We start from the raw sequence: 19,345 nt of genomic DNA on the forward strand, positions 1-19,345 counted from the left end.
ATGTATAACATAACCTCATAAAGCACCCTCTGAGATGAAAAGGGAGGATTTAATTCATGATGGTTGAAGAAATAGGCTACTTACAAATATTGTTTCCCTTTATCCTCTGCCTTCTTTATACAAATTACCTGGATTCAGCACAAACCACCAGTAGCCCTGATTTTCAGTTTTTTTTTCAATAAGGTGCAGCCACAGCAGTGGTTTGCCCCGTGTTTTTGTTTTGTTTAACTTGTATTGATCACTGGTGTCTGCGGTTGGCACAGTCATGGTAGCAGTGGACATTGCTTGCTTACTTTGGGAGTTCAAATGGTGATTTTGGAGCCTTGTCTCAGCACTTTGTTTTTTTCTGTACCTCATAAGCCTCTATGTATGAAGAGTAAGTCATAAAATTAATAAATTTCATGGTTCGACATCATAAATGAGGTGTTTGTCTTCCCTGTTTCTCCCTTTCACATGCACAAGAACAATAATCATCCAACCGTCCATAGGCCTATATTACTGCAGCTGGCTAAAGCTACATTCAAATCCAGCATCGCCTTAAACTGAATCATGGTGTTATTGTATTACACTCATTTGTTACAAACCACCTGTATGAGTGAACACGCATCTCCCTCCCCCCGGCCACCATTTGTTCTGTGCTGTCTCCAAGGTAACTCATCCTGGCATCTTTGCCATGACAACAAGCATCTTTGCTCAACGTTGCAGAGCCCTGATAGTTTCCATAGAAACAATACCAACGATTCTTCAGCTCACCCTATAAATACATTTCATAGGCATTGTAAATGTTAACCATCAATCTATTCACAAATGCAGCAACATGGAACAGTAGTAAGCTGTGTGCTCAGACATTTCATTGTGTGAATCGTTTTTTATGAACTGATTTTAATCCAGGCAAAAGCAGAAGGAACCAATCAGCGCGTGATCTGCATCAGGAAGGCTGAGATGTTACGAAAGAGCCACATTTATTAGTCTGAGAACGAAATCGGCCCCATCAATCAGTGTTGCCACAGTAACGGCTGCCTGTTGCTTGGTAACAGAGCCCACCTCTCGAGCCTACGCCGTATGCGCATGCGCGGCGACAGTCAGCTGGTCCCCGGAGCAGCAGCATCATGGCGGCGTCCACTCGTAGCGTGCAGCTCGCCTTGCGGAGAGCGATAGCCCCGTCGTTGGTGGTGATTTTAGGAGCTACCGGCACCGGGAAGTCCAAACTGGCGATAGAGATCGGGAAACGGCTTCAGGGAGAAATAATCAGCGCCGACTCCATGCAGGTAGGAGAAGTGTCACGACGGGGAAATGCGCAGGGAGACCTTGACGGAGCAGCCATAATGCTCTGGATGACGCTCAGATGATTGGAATAAATCGAGTAAAACAAGTTATTCTCGGTATCTTTACCACAATTAACGAATGCAAACACACAGGCTGTCGTCTAACCTGCCGTTTCACAACGAGAGCCGAGCAGAAAGCTAAATTTAACTGCGCCAGAAAGCAGGCGTTAGCATAACTGCTAACATGACAGTAGTTTTACAACCACAACCAGACCTAGCTTCCACCACGAACAGCCAAACGTCTGCTCTGACTCTTCACCAGCATTTAGCCTACCATCCCCTCAGACGTGTAGTGTGTGTCTGTGTGGGGCTTTGCAGGGACACTGCAGCTGGAGACAGTGTAGATACGCCACAAAAATGAGCTCATGAATCCATGCAACAGGCTTTGTAGTTGTGCAGAGGTCATGGTAAATGAAGGAGAAGGAAACATAAGACTTTCTCAAGACAAGTACACACAAAAGAAAGATATTTGTCAGGATAAAACAGCACTTTGTTGAGTCCTAGACTGTCTGTCCACCTCGTGTCCTTTGTCCTGGTCTGGACCCCATGATATCAAGAGAAAAGAGGAATGGTCTTGATTTAGTCTATGATTTAGCCCTTTTCATCTAACAATTGCATTATCAAGACGCTCCCTTTAAGACAGATGAGTGAAGCACAAACTGTTTATTAGACCAGTGACTACATGTATGATGTATAAACCTGTGAAAGAGCAATATTTGTAACTAATGGTGATGGCAGTGATGATGGGTTGTAGTGAAAACAATGGGCCAAGTCAAGGGAATTGAAGTATGAACGGGGTAAAAGGAAGCCTAGAAGAAAACGAGAATTCTCTCAATATAATTATCAACTATTAAAGCACCAGAACCCAACAGTGAAAGTAGAAAGTAATTTGTGATACAATAAATAATCAATTCATACTGTATAAATGCTTTTTGAGGAATGATATCAGGTGGCTGATAGGGAGGTTGTGACGCTTGATAATGTTAGAATCATGAACTAAAACTGAGAGATATGTGAGGTGCTAAATGGTCTTGGAAAAGTGCTTTGCTTACTGAGTAAAAATAGCATCTGACTTCCTTTCAGTCATTTGTGTAAGAAGCACAGCAGCATGGCTCTGAGCTAAATAAATAAAAGGATGAGTGAATGCTGCTGATGAGTCATCGCTGAACTGATCGCTGAAATGTTTTTTATTCCGTTTTTTTTGTGTGGTTTTCTTCATAGCTAATCCGGTCACAGTTAATCTGGGACATTTTCTTAAGATTACATTGAGTGGGAAATAGTAGAAGCTGTATGTTAAACATTAAGAGCTCAGTGCTGTGTCAGTGTACGTTTTCACTTCCCCGTGTGTGTGTGTTTGTGTCAGTGTGAGTGTATGTGTGTGTGTGTGTGTCGGTGAAGCAGCATTCAAAAACTCCCACGCTTGCGTCCCCTTCACACTCGCACTCCTCTCCCTTAGCCCCGCCCTCCCTTTTTTTGGGTTCTCAGGCTCCGTTGCCGCAGCAACCAGAGGGCGCGCACACAAAAGAAAAGATTGGGTACCAGTTTGAGTCCGGGTCATGCTAGAGCAACGCATGGACACACACACACACACACACACACACACACACACACACACACACACACACACACACACACACACACACACACACACACACACACACACACACACACACACACACACAGGAACACACTCTCACATACACGCACTCGCGCAAATATAGTTTATCCAAATTTCCCAGTGTGCAGCGGTGATTTCTCCGCCCGCAGAATTCAATCACTCATCACATCTCTCATCCTCTTTCTCCTGCTTCAGCACCACCTCGCCTCGCCTCCCCACCCCACCCCGCCCCTCTCCTTCCCGCCACTTGGCGTGCGCATTGTCCTTGAGTGTGTGCGTCCCTGCGGAGAGCGACTCTTCCAGCAGTCACCTGGTACTGGGTAAACTGGGTTACGCTAATAACATTTCAGCCCAAAAATATCTCCACCACCAGCAGCAGCAGCAGCAGCTGTGGTGGGGAAGAAGCTGGTGGCCTAGTTGCAGCGCGGCTCCACCATCCCTGGTCTGGTTGCTAGTACCCTCCTGTTGGTGTGTGTGACAGCGAGAGAAAGCGAGGGAGACACGCAGACACGGAGTGAGTGAGAGAGAGAGAGAGAGAGACTGCTTATGTGAGAATGAGGCTGTGTATAGGCTAGAACGGGCCTGTGTTGTCTTTGGGATAGGAAACAGTCTGGTCTTGTTTGGGAGAAAGCAGCATTGTGCTGAGCTGGTGCATATTCAGCGCCGCGCTACGCCAGCCCAGCAGCTGATAGTGAATGGGCATGCTGTGGCCACTGGGAAGTGCCTATTGTCCCAGGGAGAATTGGTTCCCACACTCCCTAACACTCCTATTGTGTTATCATCACCCACCCCTCCTGCCCCTGGCCCATGTGCCCCCCCCACCCAGCCCACAGTTCATTGGACATGCAGAGGGATATTATTCACTCGTTAAATGAACATGCTATCTATGGCACACACATACACAGAAGTGCTTTGCTGTGCTGCCTACTAGTGTAAACCCGTCGTTCCCAAAGTGCGGTCCAGGCATGGAGCGGTGGGAGCCTTTAGAGGCTTCCAGCAAAAACTGTCACTGTTCTTTCACACCCTAAAAGCTGGAATTATGGGAAATGTGGGTGTGATTTAAGGTCCGCCAGCCCTCAGTGTTCCCATCAGCCCACCTATTTATGGCAGGATTATGTCACTGGGTATCTGCTTGTCTTATAAGTCTTAAATTACCCATTAATTTAAAGTCTTACACGGAGAATCAGAGGTTTCTTTGCACCATGTTCACTATTGGATGGATCCAGATCTGGGTTAGTAGTACAGCACTTCATAGGCTGTACTAAATTTAGCTAAACTCAATGCCCTTTTAGATGTAACTTTCTAAGGTTCCGTTTCTTCTGCTGTAAACTTAAAGGTTTTTAGTTTTTGAAATAGACTCCAGTCTGTAGAAGCTTAAATTCAGCTATAAAATCAGCTAAAAGTAAAAAAATAAAATCCTTAGAGAGCCGTATCTATGTATTTTTTGGACTATTAGATAGATGAGGTTCATCTTCATGTTATCAGAACATAGTCTAATAGGTTTAACATCGGTGAAAAGATGCATAACGTTTTGATATGTAAAGTTATTTTTATAGAAAGTGCCTTTTTATTTAGATTTATAAGGGAGAGAGAGAGAGAGAAGGGATGACTCGTAGCAGGCCGTGGGTCGAACCAGGACCCCTGTGGTTAGGACAAAGCCTTTGTGATATATGAGCTCATCAACTGATCCACTGGGACCAGGGCTAAAGTTTGAATTAAAGTGAGAGCAGATTAAATGCAAGACTTGTATCTATATATTTATTAGACCCAAACAATTAATTGAAATATGTTCGAAATTATGCACAAATCCACAAGTTAGTGGAGCAGCAGTTTTCATTCATTCAAAAGTAAAAAGCGTGTCACAACATACCTGCAGTATCTACACGGCCTATAAATTATACTCTCCTTAGGGGGACAAGTTTTTTCCGTGACAGTGAAATGCAAAAATATCCCCTCTGACTGGAAATAAGCCAAAAATAATGGCCATATGATTTGCATATCATTCAGCCCCCGCGTATTTAATAGAAGAATAACAATCATGAGTTACTGTTGTGCTGATTGTTTGAAATTGCACGAGCTGTAGGATTTAATTGTCTGAATCAGGCTTTTGATGAGCTGACATCATTTGTCAGTCAAGTGCGACCTCAGGGGAGAGAGGGGCGATTCATCAGGCCGCCGTAGACTGACGACGCTCGGCGAGGCATTATTGGTAATAGGAAACAGCTGAAATAGACAGTGACGGCGAGGGGATGGAGTGAGTGCACTTCAGAGGTGATTCATGCGAGGAGTGCTCAGACTGAAACATTAGATCAGCGCACTTAAACCTGTGATCATCGCTCACTTCAAGAAAGCTGGCAGCAGCCGAGCCATACTCTCCATGTTGTCATACGTCTGTCACTTCATCCTCGTCTATCACTTCTACAAATCTGCCTACCAACCTAAAGGATCTGAAAGTCCTGTAGCTGCTTTAACCTACTGTAAGCACGCTACAAACAAACTGCTGCTACTTTGCACTAAACCACAGTCCATTTCCCACGGTGCCGATTAAGTATGTATCAGGATTCTGTAAGATTTGTTTGTTGTTGTGATATAGTTCAGGTATTACATTACAGATGCTTGATTTCTTGTGGGACACTTGAACGCACCAGCGAGGAGGAGTTTTAAAAGAACAGCCTCTGCTCGATACTTTAACTCAACTCTGACAACTTCATGTTCACTGGATCTCTAGAAAGTTTCAAGCGTGTTTATTACATGGTGAAATAACTGGATAGTAATTGCTGCTTTGAGGATGGGAAATGAATGTAAATTGCTAATTATTAATGCAAAGTCCATTCAATCATGTGATAATTGGCTAAATCATGCAAAAAAAAAAAAACACCAGCTCCATTCTGTTATTACTTTATTAAAAGATTACAATCGTAAAACATTTTCCGCTCTCTAAACAAAGTTTGTGCTCACTGTGCTGTTTGCGCGTGAGCGGATTTCTCACGCTCGCTCACATTCAAGCGTTTAATGCGTTAACTAATAACACATTGTCACCACAAAATAAATTGTTTCAGTGCAGGCTGTTTAAAAAAAAAGGCGGTGTGTGTGTGTATGGAAGTGATTCACTAAAGGGCCATCGGAGGTCCTTGGGGGGCGAGGCAGTGTAACAGGTCATGCACATGAACGCACCATTACGTTAGTTTTTAGGGACCATTGGAAGCATTTGGTGGCCGGTGACCCTTTTGCTTTGTGCGCGTACAAAAGACAGAGCTGCCGTGTCCTCTTAGCCGTGGAAGTGGAGACAAAGGAAGACAAATTGTCAGGGTTACTTATTTTCTGAGAAACGGGAGAGAGAGCGGGAGGAAAGCCGCCCTGTGTCGTCTCACCCCGAGGACCGGAGGAGAGGAGACGGTTTGTTGGAAGTCAACCATTGGATGGTGATGTAGCCGCCGTGATGGTTCCTTATTGGACAGAGGTTGTTACAGACAGACACACACACACACACACACACCACCTGCTCTGCTTATCTACGCATCAAACACATCCTACACTCAGACTGTGCAGCTATGTGTTATATCCCTCTAATTCGCTCGCAGTCATCCCTCCTCCTCTTTCTCCCATCTCTCTCTGTTTCTGTGCATATCTCTCTATCTCTCTCTCTCTCTCTCTGCCCCCCCCCCCCTCGTCCTCCTGTCTCTCTCTATCTGTCTGGTGTGGCTATGACCTGTCTGGGCTTTGACGTATGTGTTTGTATTGTAACTGAGGCGATGCTGCTGCCTCCCACATCCGATTTATGATGCATGCTTTTTAAGTAATCTAAGCCTGTGTAGGAGCCGGCCAAAAAACAGAGCTGATTAACTCTTATTTTTGTTGTGTGTTCATGTGCGTGCATGCGTGCGTGTAGATTGCAGTCGGCGGGTGTGGTGATGCGGCCACTGCTACAGTAAAGCAGAGAGGGAGAGGAGGATGGCAGGATGGAGGAGAAGGAGGTGGGGGGTGCAGGGGAGTGGTGGTGGTGGTGGTGGGGGGGGGGGGGGGGACAGCGCCATGAATGATTTATTAGTCTGGCATTACTGGGACATTCCCCACAGAGAGACGGGGAGAAGAAGGAAGGATGGAGGGATAAATTGTTGAAGGTTGGTGCCTTGAGGGAGAAGAAGAGAAGGGGTAAAGGAAAAAAAGGGGGGGAGGGGGGGTGATGGGGGAGGCAGATAGGTGTTGAGTCGTGAGTATAACAGCAGTGGGTTCAGAGGGAGGGATAGAAATGTTGAGCCAGCGTACAGTGTGTCTACAGGGCCGGGGGTCAGAGCAAGGACGAATTACACTGCACCAGGGTCGACCCATTACAACCCAGCCTGCTGTTGTTTCAGACTGGAGCCTTTGACAGTTTGGCATTTTTTGGCTGTGAGTATTAAAGGAAATGTAACAATTAAATGAATAAAAAGAGTCAAGGACGTGTATTTTGAGTGATTTTTGTATTATGTTGAGGTGTAATTAAGATCTTCATTCATCAAGATCTTCATCCACTCACTTAAAGCAGAAGTAAGTGATATATTTGTGTTAATAGAAGTCTTAAATAGTTATATCTTCCGACAGCAATCACTTACATAGAGTGTTTGGACCGAAACACGGGTCTGTCAGTCACTCTGCTCTGCTCTGAGCCGAAGAGAAAACATTTCTCGTATCCTACAGTTTTTATCCAATGAGGAGAGAGAACGGCATGCAGGGCTGTGTGTGCAGCCAAGGGATGCGCGTGAATGTGGTGACGTAGGGACGAGGACTGTTATGGTGCGTTCAAGGCAGCCCGTAACTCGTGTTTTTCCGACCTGTGAAGTTGTACCAGTTCGATCTGGTACGAGTTCACGGGTCGGAAGTTACGAGTGGCCGTTATAGTGACTTTCACAGGTAAAACAGGTCGGAAAAACATGAGTGGGTTGCCTGGAACGCTACAAAGTCGTAAGTTGTGACTTGAAGCTGTAATTTACGGTTTCAAAAGCCTGCCTGGAACGCAGCATTAGCCAAAACGACCGGATCGCTTACTTCTGCTTTAAGTTTAAACCACTAATGAAATTGTTAACACGTCGGATCTGATTTAGAAAACACACATTCATTTAATCAGTACCAGTAATAATTTTAAGGACAGTGATCCTAAGACTCACATTCAGGTTATTGGATGATGCAAAAACTCACAACACCGGTTATAGCAGCACGTTCATGTATTTGCATGCAGATTCTGCAGTGCACGGGCATGTTGATGGCCACCGTACTATAAGGTTTATGGGATTGCACACAAGTCATAACGACAGACACACCCTCACCGTGAACCTGATCACACCAGTGTTTAGAATGATCGTGTTACTTTGCTCATGGCAGCAAATTTTTTCACCTCGACTCAATTGTGGTGAAATTGCAGAGCGACGGTAACCCTGGCAGCACGCTGCCTGCATGCGTTTTTTGTTTTGCTGAACTGCGGCATCTCGCACATGTGTGATCACACCATCTGTATGTCTTCTGCGTCACTTTTCCTGCCAGGAGCTCCTGCTGTTTCTCTACATAGAGTAGAGTTACTTGAATGATGGATTCATTTTCATTATAAAAGTATTGTTATTATTACTATTTATAGAAATTATCAGCTCCTAAAATGGTTAAAAACTATATTAAGATTTTTTGGGACAAAAAGTGTGACTATCACCAGGACTTTGATACTTTAATTTGTTGACTGGGTGCTGTGTTGCCTGTAGTGTAGTTTCACCTTTTCCTTAAGAAAAGTAAAAGAAGAATAGTGATGTTAAATGCTCATCCAAAAAATACAAACATTGTCCTTCCTGTGTGCAAACAGACACACTGACATCCCTCCACTCACAGTTAGATGGTAATAGTCTGAACTTTGCTAATAATATATAAAAACAAAAAAGCCTGTGTTTGTTGCTGCAGTTTTAGATGACCTCATTTTCTACAGTGTATTTCAGAGCTACGCTAATGCTAATGTTGGCTATAGCCAAATCATTGGCAGGACTTTCCATTTCACAGTAAATGCCCTCCACTGCTTCCACATTTAAAATTCATTTTGCTGTGATGCCCATTCAGTATCGATGGGAGCTTCACCCATCACCAGCTCACCAACTATATGTGGACCAGAAATGAAACAACGGATCCACTTCATTAGTGATGAGAACCAGTCCAGTGGATCAGATGCATCCTTCACAATGTTATACATATATTGTACCCATAGTTGTAATCAGAGTAACAATTTAGATGAATGAAATAGCATTACTCACAAACTGCTGGTCTAAAACTACACTGAAGGTCTGCTTCTTCTCCCTCCCCAACCCCCTGGAGTCTTGTTTTATGTCTCAATGAGTGTTTGTTCTCTCTATTTCTTTCTTTTTCTTCACTCCTCTATGTTTCTCTTGCCCTTTTTCTTTCTTTCTTTTGGTCTCGCCCCCCCCTCCCCCCTCAATCCCTCGCTCCTCCTTATTTATATGGCAGAGGAACAGCTGTCTCGTGCAGGGCGTAAGGTTGGCCAGGCAGGCCGGCTGCAGGCTCCGCGGAGCTCGAACACTGAGCTCATTGTCTCGCTCACACACTCGCACACAGACACTCCTCTCTCACTCGCAGCACAGGCCACACCGTCACATCCATTCACATCCATTTGAAAAGCGAGACGGGAAAGAGTGGGCAGCTGAACCCACATTAACTGGGCCTCCATTGAAGTACATTAATGTGAATTATGACGTTTGCAATTATAATTAGTCTAATGTGATGAGCCAAATCGCTGAAACATTTCCGCAGTAATTTCCCAGAAAACACCCTTTACACGCCATTTGAGGCTTTTAAAATTTATTTATTAAGAGTTGATACAAAAGATAACGCCTGGCCTTGTTTATCTGCTCAGTAGTTTGATCTCTTTGCAGTTTAAAGGTGGTTGTAAAGTGTCCACCTCCTGTAAATCTTGTGCATGCTGGCATTTCCACACACACACACACACACACACACACACACACTGCTCATTAATAGGGAGCTGCTAAGTGCATTTCCTTGTTTGGTCTACACATGGCATGAAATATGACCAACAGTATAGCTGCAACCAAACAACTTGCTCAGCACTAATTCTTCCTCCAGTTTTTTTGTCGTACTTTTACATCTCTTATCGCAATCCTCTGTCATGTCTTAATTCTTACTTCCAAAAAAAGCTTGACAGTTACTCTTCCTCCTTTTTTTTATTGTGACATCTTTGTTGAGTTTCCTCCAGAAGACATGTAAACAGGATTATGTTGATCTTAATCTTTGACGCCTTTATGTCTCTGAGCTGGAACATCGCTGCAATTTGTCGCTCATTTCCATCACCTTTACTGAAATTCTTCATTTTTTCTCATTTTGTCTGATTTGCTGCTTTCCCTCTAAGCATTTTTCTGTTTACATCTTCAAATTTCTTTTTATTCTTTCTTTTTAATTTAAATGGTAAATGGACTTGCACTTATGTAATGTTTTTCTAGTGCCTGGGACCACTCAAAACTCAAAATATACATTCATGCTGTGCTTTTTTTTGTACATATTGCACATGGTGTCTGACCATTCACACACATTCACAAACCGATGATACATCGGGAGCAAGTGTGGGTTCAGTGTCTTGCACTGCATTGCACTTGGACCTGCGGGCTGTATAGACCCTTTCAGAGAGTATAAACAAAGACAGGTGTTACCAAGGATACTAATTAAGGCTCCATTCCATTTAGTGTAGCAGAGCGTTTTCTAATGAGCCACACCTGTCTTTGTTTATACTCTCTGAAAGGGTCTATAGCCAGGAATCGAACCACCAACCTTCTGGTGGGTGGACGACCTGATCTAATTCCTGAACAACAGCCGCCCTGTCTTCTTCTGCGTGCTTTACTCGCAGGTTTTCTTGTTCTTGCTAAGGTGAAATCTGCGAGTCTCTAACACGCAAACACGTAAATGTACATTAAGGAGCCGTTATGTAACAATTAGCTGTGCACTGTCAGTGGCAGGTCAGGATGAACGGAATGAGAGAGATCGTGAGGAAGAGGAGGAGGAGGACAGATGGGACTCAGGAACCAGAGGCTGTTAGTGAAATCATCAAGGTTAAGAAAGTAGAGTAAAAAAAAAAAGATTCAGGCATTATTTTTGTTGAAGCCACGTGTCTCAATATTGTCCTTGGAAGCAGCAGTAGTAGAGGAAAGTTCAGCATGGAGTTCAGTGGGCAGCTGTTCCAAAGCTTTAATCAACATTGCGTCACATCTTCCTTGCACGTGGAGTTGTACTGAAATCAACACTTTGGAGAAGTCCTTAGATGTGCTCAGGAAAAATGGAAATTCAAACGTCTACATTTCCATGACAACGCCATCGTTTGATGAAGATCATATGATGTAATTGAAAGCTCCAAGACAGCCGCTAAATGGGCCATGCGGCGGGGAACGTGTTCCGCCAACTTCCACAAAGTTGTGAGCGCATGTTATGAAGAGAGCGTTTGTCCCTTCACCATGCAGGGAACAAAAAGTGTGTTAATGTGGCAGGGGTGGGGCTCAGAATCAGAGACATGTGACCCTCAGTGTGTGTGTGTCTGTCTCTCACACACACACACACAGACAACATAATGCTGTTCTATCTCTTGGAGCATCTCTATCTGACTTTCTCTCTTTCTCACTTTTCTGCTGCTACCTATCATCCTGTGTGTGTGTGTGTGTGTGTGTGTGAGAGAGAGTGTGAGTGTGTGTGTGTGAGAGCAGTGAGGACAGGAGGGGTGGTGGTGGATAATGTGTGCAAATTTGTCGGGGAGCATCCTGTTCTCTGTAACAAGTACACAGTGCTCTTCTGTCTGTTTATCTCCTTTTCTCTGTCATCCTCTCCACTGTTGGTCTCTTGAAAAAAAACCCTTTCAACCTTCACATTCATTCATTAATCTCCATCCATCCATCCATCCATCCATGAATCCATCCCTCCCTCAGCTGACAGTGGTGTCGTGCAGAGAAGCCGTGAATAATTTATCAGCCTGGGTTGTTCTGCCCTGCCCTGCTCCCCACTTTTGGCTTGCTGCGGTGCTCAAGAACATTTGGTGAATTGCACGCAAACCCACACATGCTGTCACCAAGGATATGATCAATAACCTATGCACAGTTGTATTGATTATCTCATGCGCGCATGTGGCTTTAAACAGTCTGTGATGTTGTTGCTTTGCAATGTGAGATTTTCGACTACAGGAAGATGCTGTTTAACAAAGTTACGGGGTATTCCAGAGGATGTGGGCACGCCTTGCACCACAAAATGCTTCTTAAGCTGAAAAACAAAGCTGAGACAAAATAAGATCATGAGGTCTCATTCTCACTTGCATGTTCTCACTTGCATTAAACAAAAATAACACCAAAAGATCTAAAAAAAAAAAAAAGTTGACTCACCCAAATTGATGTTTTGCCCACTGTCTGACTTCAAATGAATTAAGTAAAACCGACGCTGCGACTACAAAAAATGTAAATACCACAACTAAACTCAATCAGAAAGAGCTTTGAAGTATGTAATTATTTGGTAACTTTAGAGTAAGAAAAGTAAGGCATAGGTTTAGGTTTTTAAGGCTTAATTAGCTAATGTTAGCTCCATCAGTTTGTAAAACTAAACAAAACAGTGGCTCTTGTAAACTTCAGGTGTTTTTAAGAACTCTGAAATTTTTTTTTGATGGCTACGTATACCTGACCTAGTGCTAAAAGACTAAGGCTAAAGCTACATGCGGTGCATGTCCCGGGCAGAGTAAATATTCTCACCACCTGATAATCCAGGTTCTTATTTTGAATTAAATCTATTTTATTTTAATTTTAAAGCCCCTGTACAGACTTTTCATTTAGTGTTGATTTTGGCGGCCCCTGTGGACGAAAGTGGTGGTGTTTTGCCGGAAGCTCCGTACAGGGGCTTATACATTAGTTAAAGGTGTACAGAAAAGAAAAATGAATTTGATTCCACTCTGGGTAATAAAATTAGTGTAATAACTCATCTATCAGACGATGTAGCCCAAACTTTGTGCAAAATTCTATTTTCGAGTAAATCCGGGATGAAAGTGGTGTCGTTTTTTTTTCGCATTGGATGATGCAGGCACACGAATTATGAGTCACGCTGCTCACGATTCATCAGCCACTGATATTGGATCCGTCAAACGTCTGAGACATACACACACACCGAGCTCGGTCTCACCCCAAACATTGAATATCCCGCCCGCTCGATAACGACCAATAAAATTTGGGTAAACTTGTGCGGCCACTCGTGGAAACTCGTAGAAGGAGGCGCGACAAACAGGACAAACGGCCATTTCTGAACACCTTTGAAAGAGAATAGTTTTTTAGGGAGGAGAACTAACTCGTGAGTTTGTCGGAGTTGCTATTGTTAGCATCCTATACAGTTAACTTTTTTTTACTCATTTTATTTTTATTTCATTTATTTATTTCTATTCATTTTATTAATTTATTCCCTCAACTCACCTAAAATGCTATTAGGCTAAGTTATACAGTATGCCTTGGCCCAGGATGTAATGTTCGGTCGGCTGTCGGTTGCTAAGCTAGTCATATGCTAGCCGAAAGTAGTCCACCTTAGAGCAGAAACACATATTGTTTGATCAGTATTTTGCACTTTTTCTCTTTGATGCTTGATTTTTGAAGATAAAACAAGATCTTCTTTAAATGCCTCATCTTGCCTCACACTTAAGACATGTAGAGTAATCTAAGCTTTGACAGGCCTGCTGTGCCCAGTCACAATTTCTTATCACACTAATGACACTTCTAGGTTGCAGGTAGATATGGTGTTGTATTATAACCCTCTAATATTAGCATCTCTAAAAAGAACACTCTGTGTGTGTTTCGAACCCTGTGCTTTCTCATCTTTCCACATCTACACCACATGTTCCAGCTGCGCAAACCTCAAAGAGATTTCAGTCAGGAAAATGTCTGAGCCATAGAAGTAAAAAAAAAATACAAACTTTCCTCAATGCATGGGAAAAATCAGCTCACGATTGAACTTGTGAGTGACTTTATTCATTCATCTCCTCATGCTGTAAAGGTGATACTCATGTTCATTTGGGATTATGATGCAGTCCCATAGCTGATTGCTCATGATTCCTACTCTAAATTATTGAACAATAAAGTGTTTCACCAAGATGGTTTTTCCCAAATCAAGGCTGAATCCAACCAGAAGCTTCAGTCCAAAGTGTTTGGGACTTTTTTTTTTTTTTTTTACTCAGAAGGGTTTCATAAAGTTTTCCTGGCAGCTTCGTGCTGATTCACTTTCTGAGCCACACACACACTTTAAATGGTTGATGGTAGACTACACACAGATGCTAAGCAGAAGACGGGGCAGTAGAAGTGTATTTGCATGATAAATAAGGGGAGATCTTTATATTTTACCATCTGCAATTTCTTTAGGTCAAATTTTAACTTCTGTTTTTCTGAAGAAAAAGATCTCCGCACACTTCTATCTATGCAATTTCACTTCTGTTTTTCTGACATTTAGATATTGTTGGTCTACCATGGCCTACATTTAATCTACAGTACATTTACTAACTACTTCGGTGTACTTTGAACCTACAGGTGGACCAACACTTGCTGCATTTTCATTTGTGTTGGCATCCTGTTGGCTCCCTATATGAAAAAGGCAACATCCACACAACTACGTTATAGTTTTAAAGTTTAGTTTAAAGTGATATGCCAACATTTTTTTTGTGTCTTGCCTCACTCCCGAGTCCATGACAAGCAGATAGACACCATCCTTTCGACTGTGCGTGCAGTAACAAGTGAGATAGAGCTGTATCGCCCGTAATTAACTTAGCTCAAATGCTGGAAGTGTATAGGTAGTGTTAGCCTGCCTCCTACCCCAGCCGAAATCAGCAGTCAGAAGCTGATTTCATTTTAGCTCTGAACTTTGTAAATATATCACTTTATTGACATTTCAAACATTTTTAGGCAAGAAAGTAGCCGTTTAGATCAGCAGTGTGTCGTTAATTTGTCTAAATACCAGCTGTTTACAATTTTGTTCGGACAAATTCGGCGCTACTCATGCTAGCCGTTGTCACCAACGCACTTCCGGTTACTTCCAGTGCTTTTACTTTGAAATAGGAAGCTGACCTACCCTTGATGTAGCTAGCTTGAACCAAAATAAACCGTCTTTGCTTGAACCCTCCGTCTTGACTGATCTTGTCCCGTTATTTGACCGCTCAAGACGCCTTACCGGAGAGTTTTGTCAGCTCTGAGACGAAGATCGGTCCATTTAGAGTTGCTGAAGAGTGTCTCTGATGACTTGGTGGAGGCAGGCTAACATTACCTATACACTTCCAGCGTTTGAGCTAAGCTAATTACGAGCGATACGGGCTCTCCCTCGTTACTGCACGCACAGTCGAAAGGATGTTGTCTATCTGCTTGTCATGGACTCGGAAGTGAGGCAAGACACGAAAAAAAAAAATGTCGGTGTATCCCTTTAAAGATGTTAGCTACAAGTTTAATTCCTCCCGGCCAGTAGGTCACATTCGCCCGCTCTCACTCCAACCTGTCAAAATTTATAAAACAATAATTTCTATACTACAAAAAAAAATCAGTAAAATTGATACTTTTATTCTGCACCCTCTAGACGTTCTGTGGATGTATTATTTTTGAAAAATTAATCGTTTTGATGGTAAAATGGTAAATGGACTGGCACTTATAGCTATAGTGCTTTTCTAGTCTCTCAGACCACTCAAAGCGCTTTACACTGTAGGTCACATTCACTCTTTCACACACACATTCATACAGCGCTAGGCAATCTAACCATTCACACACATTCGTACAACCAATGGACACATTGGGGGGCAAGTGTGGGTTCAGTGTCTTGCCCAAGGACACTTCGACATGCTGTTTTTTTCCAACAGCATTCTGTTGAACTGTGTGTGTGCGTGTGTGGTTGTGTGAGTGGGTGCGCATGTGTGAGTTTAAGTGTGTATGTGGTGTAGATATGATTGTTTACTTGCACTCTTCAATTGATTTTAATTGATTTTTATATAACTATTTTTACTGTAACTATGTATACCTGTTGTGAAGCACATTGAGTCTGCCTTGTGCATGAAATGCGCTTTATAGAGGTTGGACTGAATTGAATTGTTGCCAGGAGGAGCCTGGAATCTAACCACTGACCTTCCGGTTAGTGGACAACCCACTCTACCTCCTGAGCCACAGCTGGTCAGAAAGTATAATCTTTAAGCATCTCATTCTACAATGACATGCAACATCCACAATGCTAGTTTTTGTGCCCTTTAAACAAAGGCTTTTGAAAACACTGCTGCCCCCATTTTATTTAAAAGAAAAAATAACTCGCAAAACTAGAATTAATGATGTAGACCCAGTTGCTTCCTGCTTCAGTCTTGCGTATGACTGGTGGTGAATGAATAAAGGGGGAACAACAATGTCCATCCATTCTGTTTCAATGTTTTATACAGCCTTGCAAGGTGGAGTAAAGGCACAACAGTCCTGTCGTGAACAGAGTAAAAGAGCTTTTATGTAGCGTTCCTTTTACTTATTCCATCCCTTGCAATTAGTAAAACTGAACAACCAATGACACAGCATTGAAAAGTGTCTCAAAAACACAAACTGAACAAAGTGTTAATAGCTGACCTCCAAGCTGCTTAAAATAAATAAAGGAACCCATATATTAACTACACTGCAGCCCTGACAGCTCTGAAAAGAAGAGTAGAGAAAGAGTGGCGCAAACTACAGTGACTTCTACATTATGCAGGAGCCTACAAATCTACTGAAGGCTAAATGTGGGGGGAGTCACCTTTCTTTGCAGTCACTCCACATGTAGATCCAGTTATCGGCGCTCATCAGTGTCCCGTGTCTTCACAGTACGCCCCTCTACAGCACACAAGAATCTGAAGCTCTGCACAGGAAGTGAACATAAACTCAGTGGAAGCCTTCTCAAAGGAGGACAATGGAACAAATGTAAACAAGACACACGTTCAAAGGATGAAAAGTTCATGGGGAGAGAGAACTGAACACTGTACAGAGACACTGTACCCCAAAACATCCCTTTAACACTCTGGACTCTGTGTGATCTTGGTGTGCGTGCATGTGTATGAGAGAGTGAGAGTGAGTGTGTGAGAATAAAAATCACGACAGACTACTGTATGACACCCAGCTGACACATTTCACGTGGGAGCACCGCCACCGGGTGATGTAAAATGGACAGAGGAGGTGTGGATGATAATTTTCAGAAATGGTCAGAGTCGCTTTGTGTGAATGACAGACATCGATCCTGTTTAACAGCCCTGCTTCCAGTTTCTGACAATGGCAAATATACACATACGCATACTCGCACGCACCCTCCTATGAGCATTGAGTCCAATTCGCTGACCTATTTGTTTTATAAAAGCAGCGTTGACCAGGATTTTATGCTTTTACAGGTAATACTCAGAAAATTTGAATATCGTGAAAACGTTCATTCATTTAAGTAATTCAACTTAAAAGGTGAAATGAATATATTATTTAGACTCATAACAGGCATTGCAAGATATTTCAAGCTTTTATTTGTTAGAATTTTGATTATTATGGCTTACAGCTTATGAAAACCCCAAAATCAGAATCTCAAAAAATTTGAATATCGTGAAAAAGTTCAATGTTGTAGCTCAAATTGTCAGCCAATTAATCCAAAACACCTGCAAAGGGTTCCTGAGCCTTTAAAAGCTCTCTGTCTGGTTCAGTACAGTTCGCAATCATGGGGAAGTGAATGAACTTTTTCACGATATTCTAATTTTCTGAGTATTACCTGTATTATGCTGGACAGACTCTATAGATTCTTATTCTATGCCATTAGTCTTTATATTTATATACACCTGTCTGTAGAAGAGCGAGCATTTATTTGATCATCTCTTTTGTGTCCCCTCAGGTGTACCAGGGCCTCGACATCATCACCAACAAGGTGACGGCCGAGGAGCTCTCCCAGTGCAGACATCACATGATCGGCTTTGTGGACCCGCTAGTTAGCAGCTACACGGTGGTGGACTTCAGGAACAAAGCCCTGGCTCTAATATCCTTTTCCTCAAAACGTGTGAAAGCAGAAGAGCAATGTTTGTTATCTTTAACGCCTCTCCACACACTTTGCCATCACCCCATCACATTTTGAATCCCTTATTAACAAGTGGTAAATGCTGGGGAAGAATTCACTCGATCCGTCTCTTGACTAATTGGTCTGTGTCTGTGTGTGTTTGTGTGTAGACGGTGTGCTCGGTCCTTGTTTTGTCAGTGTGTCTCACTGCAGATGTTGCACTGAAAATGAGAAGAGAGACTAGAGATATTTATAGGAGTCTGTGTCAGTGGTGCATCTACACACACACACACACACACACACACACACACACACACACACACACACACACACACACACACACACACACACACACACACACACACACAGACTACCTTCTTAAATGCTGGCCTTCCTATAATTGTCAGGGCTGCTCATTGGCATCACGCATTTTCTAAATTCCAATCAACCCCAACCTAAACCTCATACCAAGCCCAAACCCTGAAAAACCCTTTGATTCTCTAAGAACTGCCCAAAACGTCCTCACAAGACTGGAACAACCTCACAACCGTGGCTTCAAACAAAAAAATTTACACACACACACACACACACACATACACGCATAGTTTGGGCAGTCACACCCTCCTGCAGACTCCGGCCGTCAAACAGATGTGGAGAGGGGAGGCGATAACTAGGGGCGGTATAAATAGATCAGGATGGCATGCACACACACACTCTCTCTCTCTCTCTCACTTCCACACACACACACACACACTCTCTCTCACTTCCACACACACACACACACACTGCCGAGTGCAGCGAGACGGGATGCGGTAGCTCCAAGAATAGGCTCAGTGCAGTGTGAGGCTGCTGGTGGGAAGAGGGAGAAATGGAAAGAGATGAATACAGATTAAAGGGATAGAAGCAGTGTGGAGGATTTTAAACTGTGAAGCACGGAGGAGAGACGACGGCGAGGAAGAACGGGGCTGTGAGTGTGTGTGTGTAATACCAAGAGAGGGCTGACAAGCTTGAGAAGTTCAAAGACGCAGGAACCTAATGACACATCATCAGCTATCAGCCCCTCACTCAATCATATAATCTCCCTCCTGAAGCCCTCCCTTGTCCCTCCTTTATTGCTCTCAGTCTTCTGGCCCTCTGTCTGTTTTCCCTCCCTCAATTTTCCTCACCACTTGTCAGCGATCCTCACTCTCTTCCCGTCTCTTGTTTCTCCCTCCCTCAAACACAGTGATGCAGCCCTGTGTGTGTGCGTGAGAGGGAGAGTGAGAGAGAGAAAGGGGAGGTGAGTGACGATGGCTGAGTGGTTATTTAATTATCCCTGAGTGGAGAAGGTGGGCGACTGGAGGGAGGGAGGGAGGGAGGA

General features: G+C 43.3%; 1 protein-coding gene across 2 annotated transcripts in view; it reads left to right on the forward strand.

The window, feature by feature from the left end:
- The first annotated feature begins 1,091 nt into the window (after positions 1-1,091).
- The window catches only part of trit1 (tRNA isopentenyltransferase 1), a 42,317-nt gene continuing 24,063 nt past the window's right edge, over positions 1,092-19,345 (forward strand). The window contains exons 1-2 of one of the 2 annotated variants that reach the window (XM_083982450.1): positions 1,092-1,268; positions 17,827-17,967. In XM_083982450.1, the coding sequence (XP_083838576.1) occupies positions 1,110-1,268; positions 17,827-17,967 (300 nt within the window). In that variant the 5' untranslated portion in view covers positions 1,092-1,109. The remainder of the gene's footprint in view (positions 1,269-17,826; positions 17,968-19,345) is intronic. The other variant, XM_083982449.1, reaches the window with a different exon arrangement.

This window comes from Trachurus trachurus (assembly GCF_905171665.1).
Source record: "Trachurus trachurus genome assembly, chromosome: 11".
Taxonomy (NCBI): domain Eukaryota; kingdom Metazoa; phylum Chordata; class Actinopteri; order Carangiformes; family Carangidae; genus Trachurus; species Trachurus trachurus.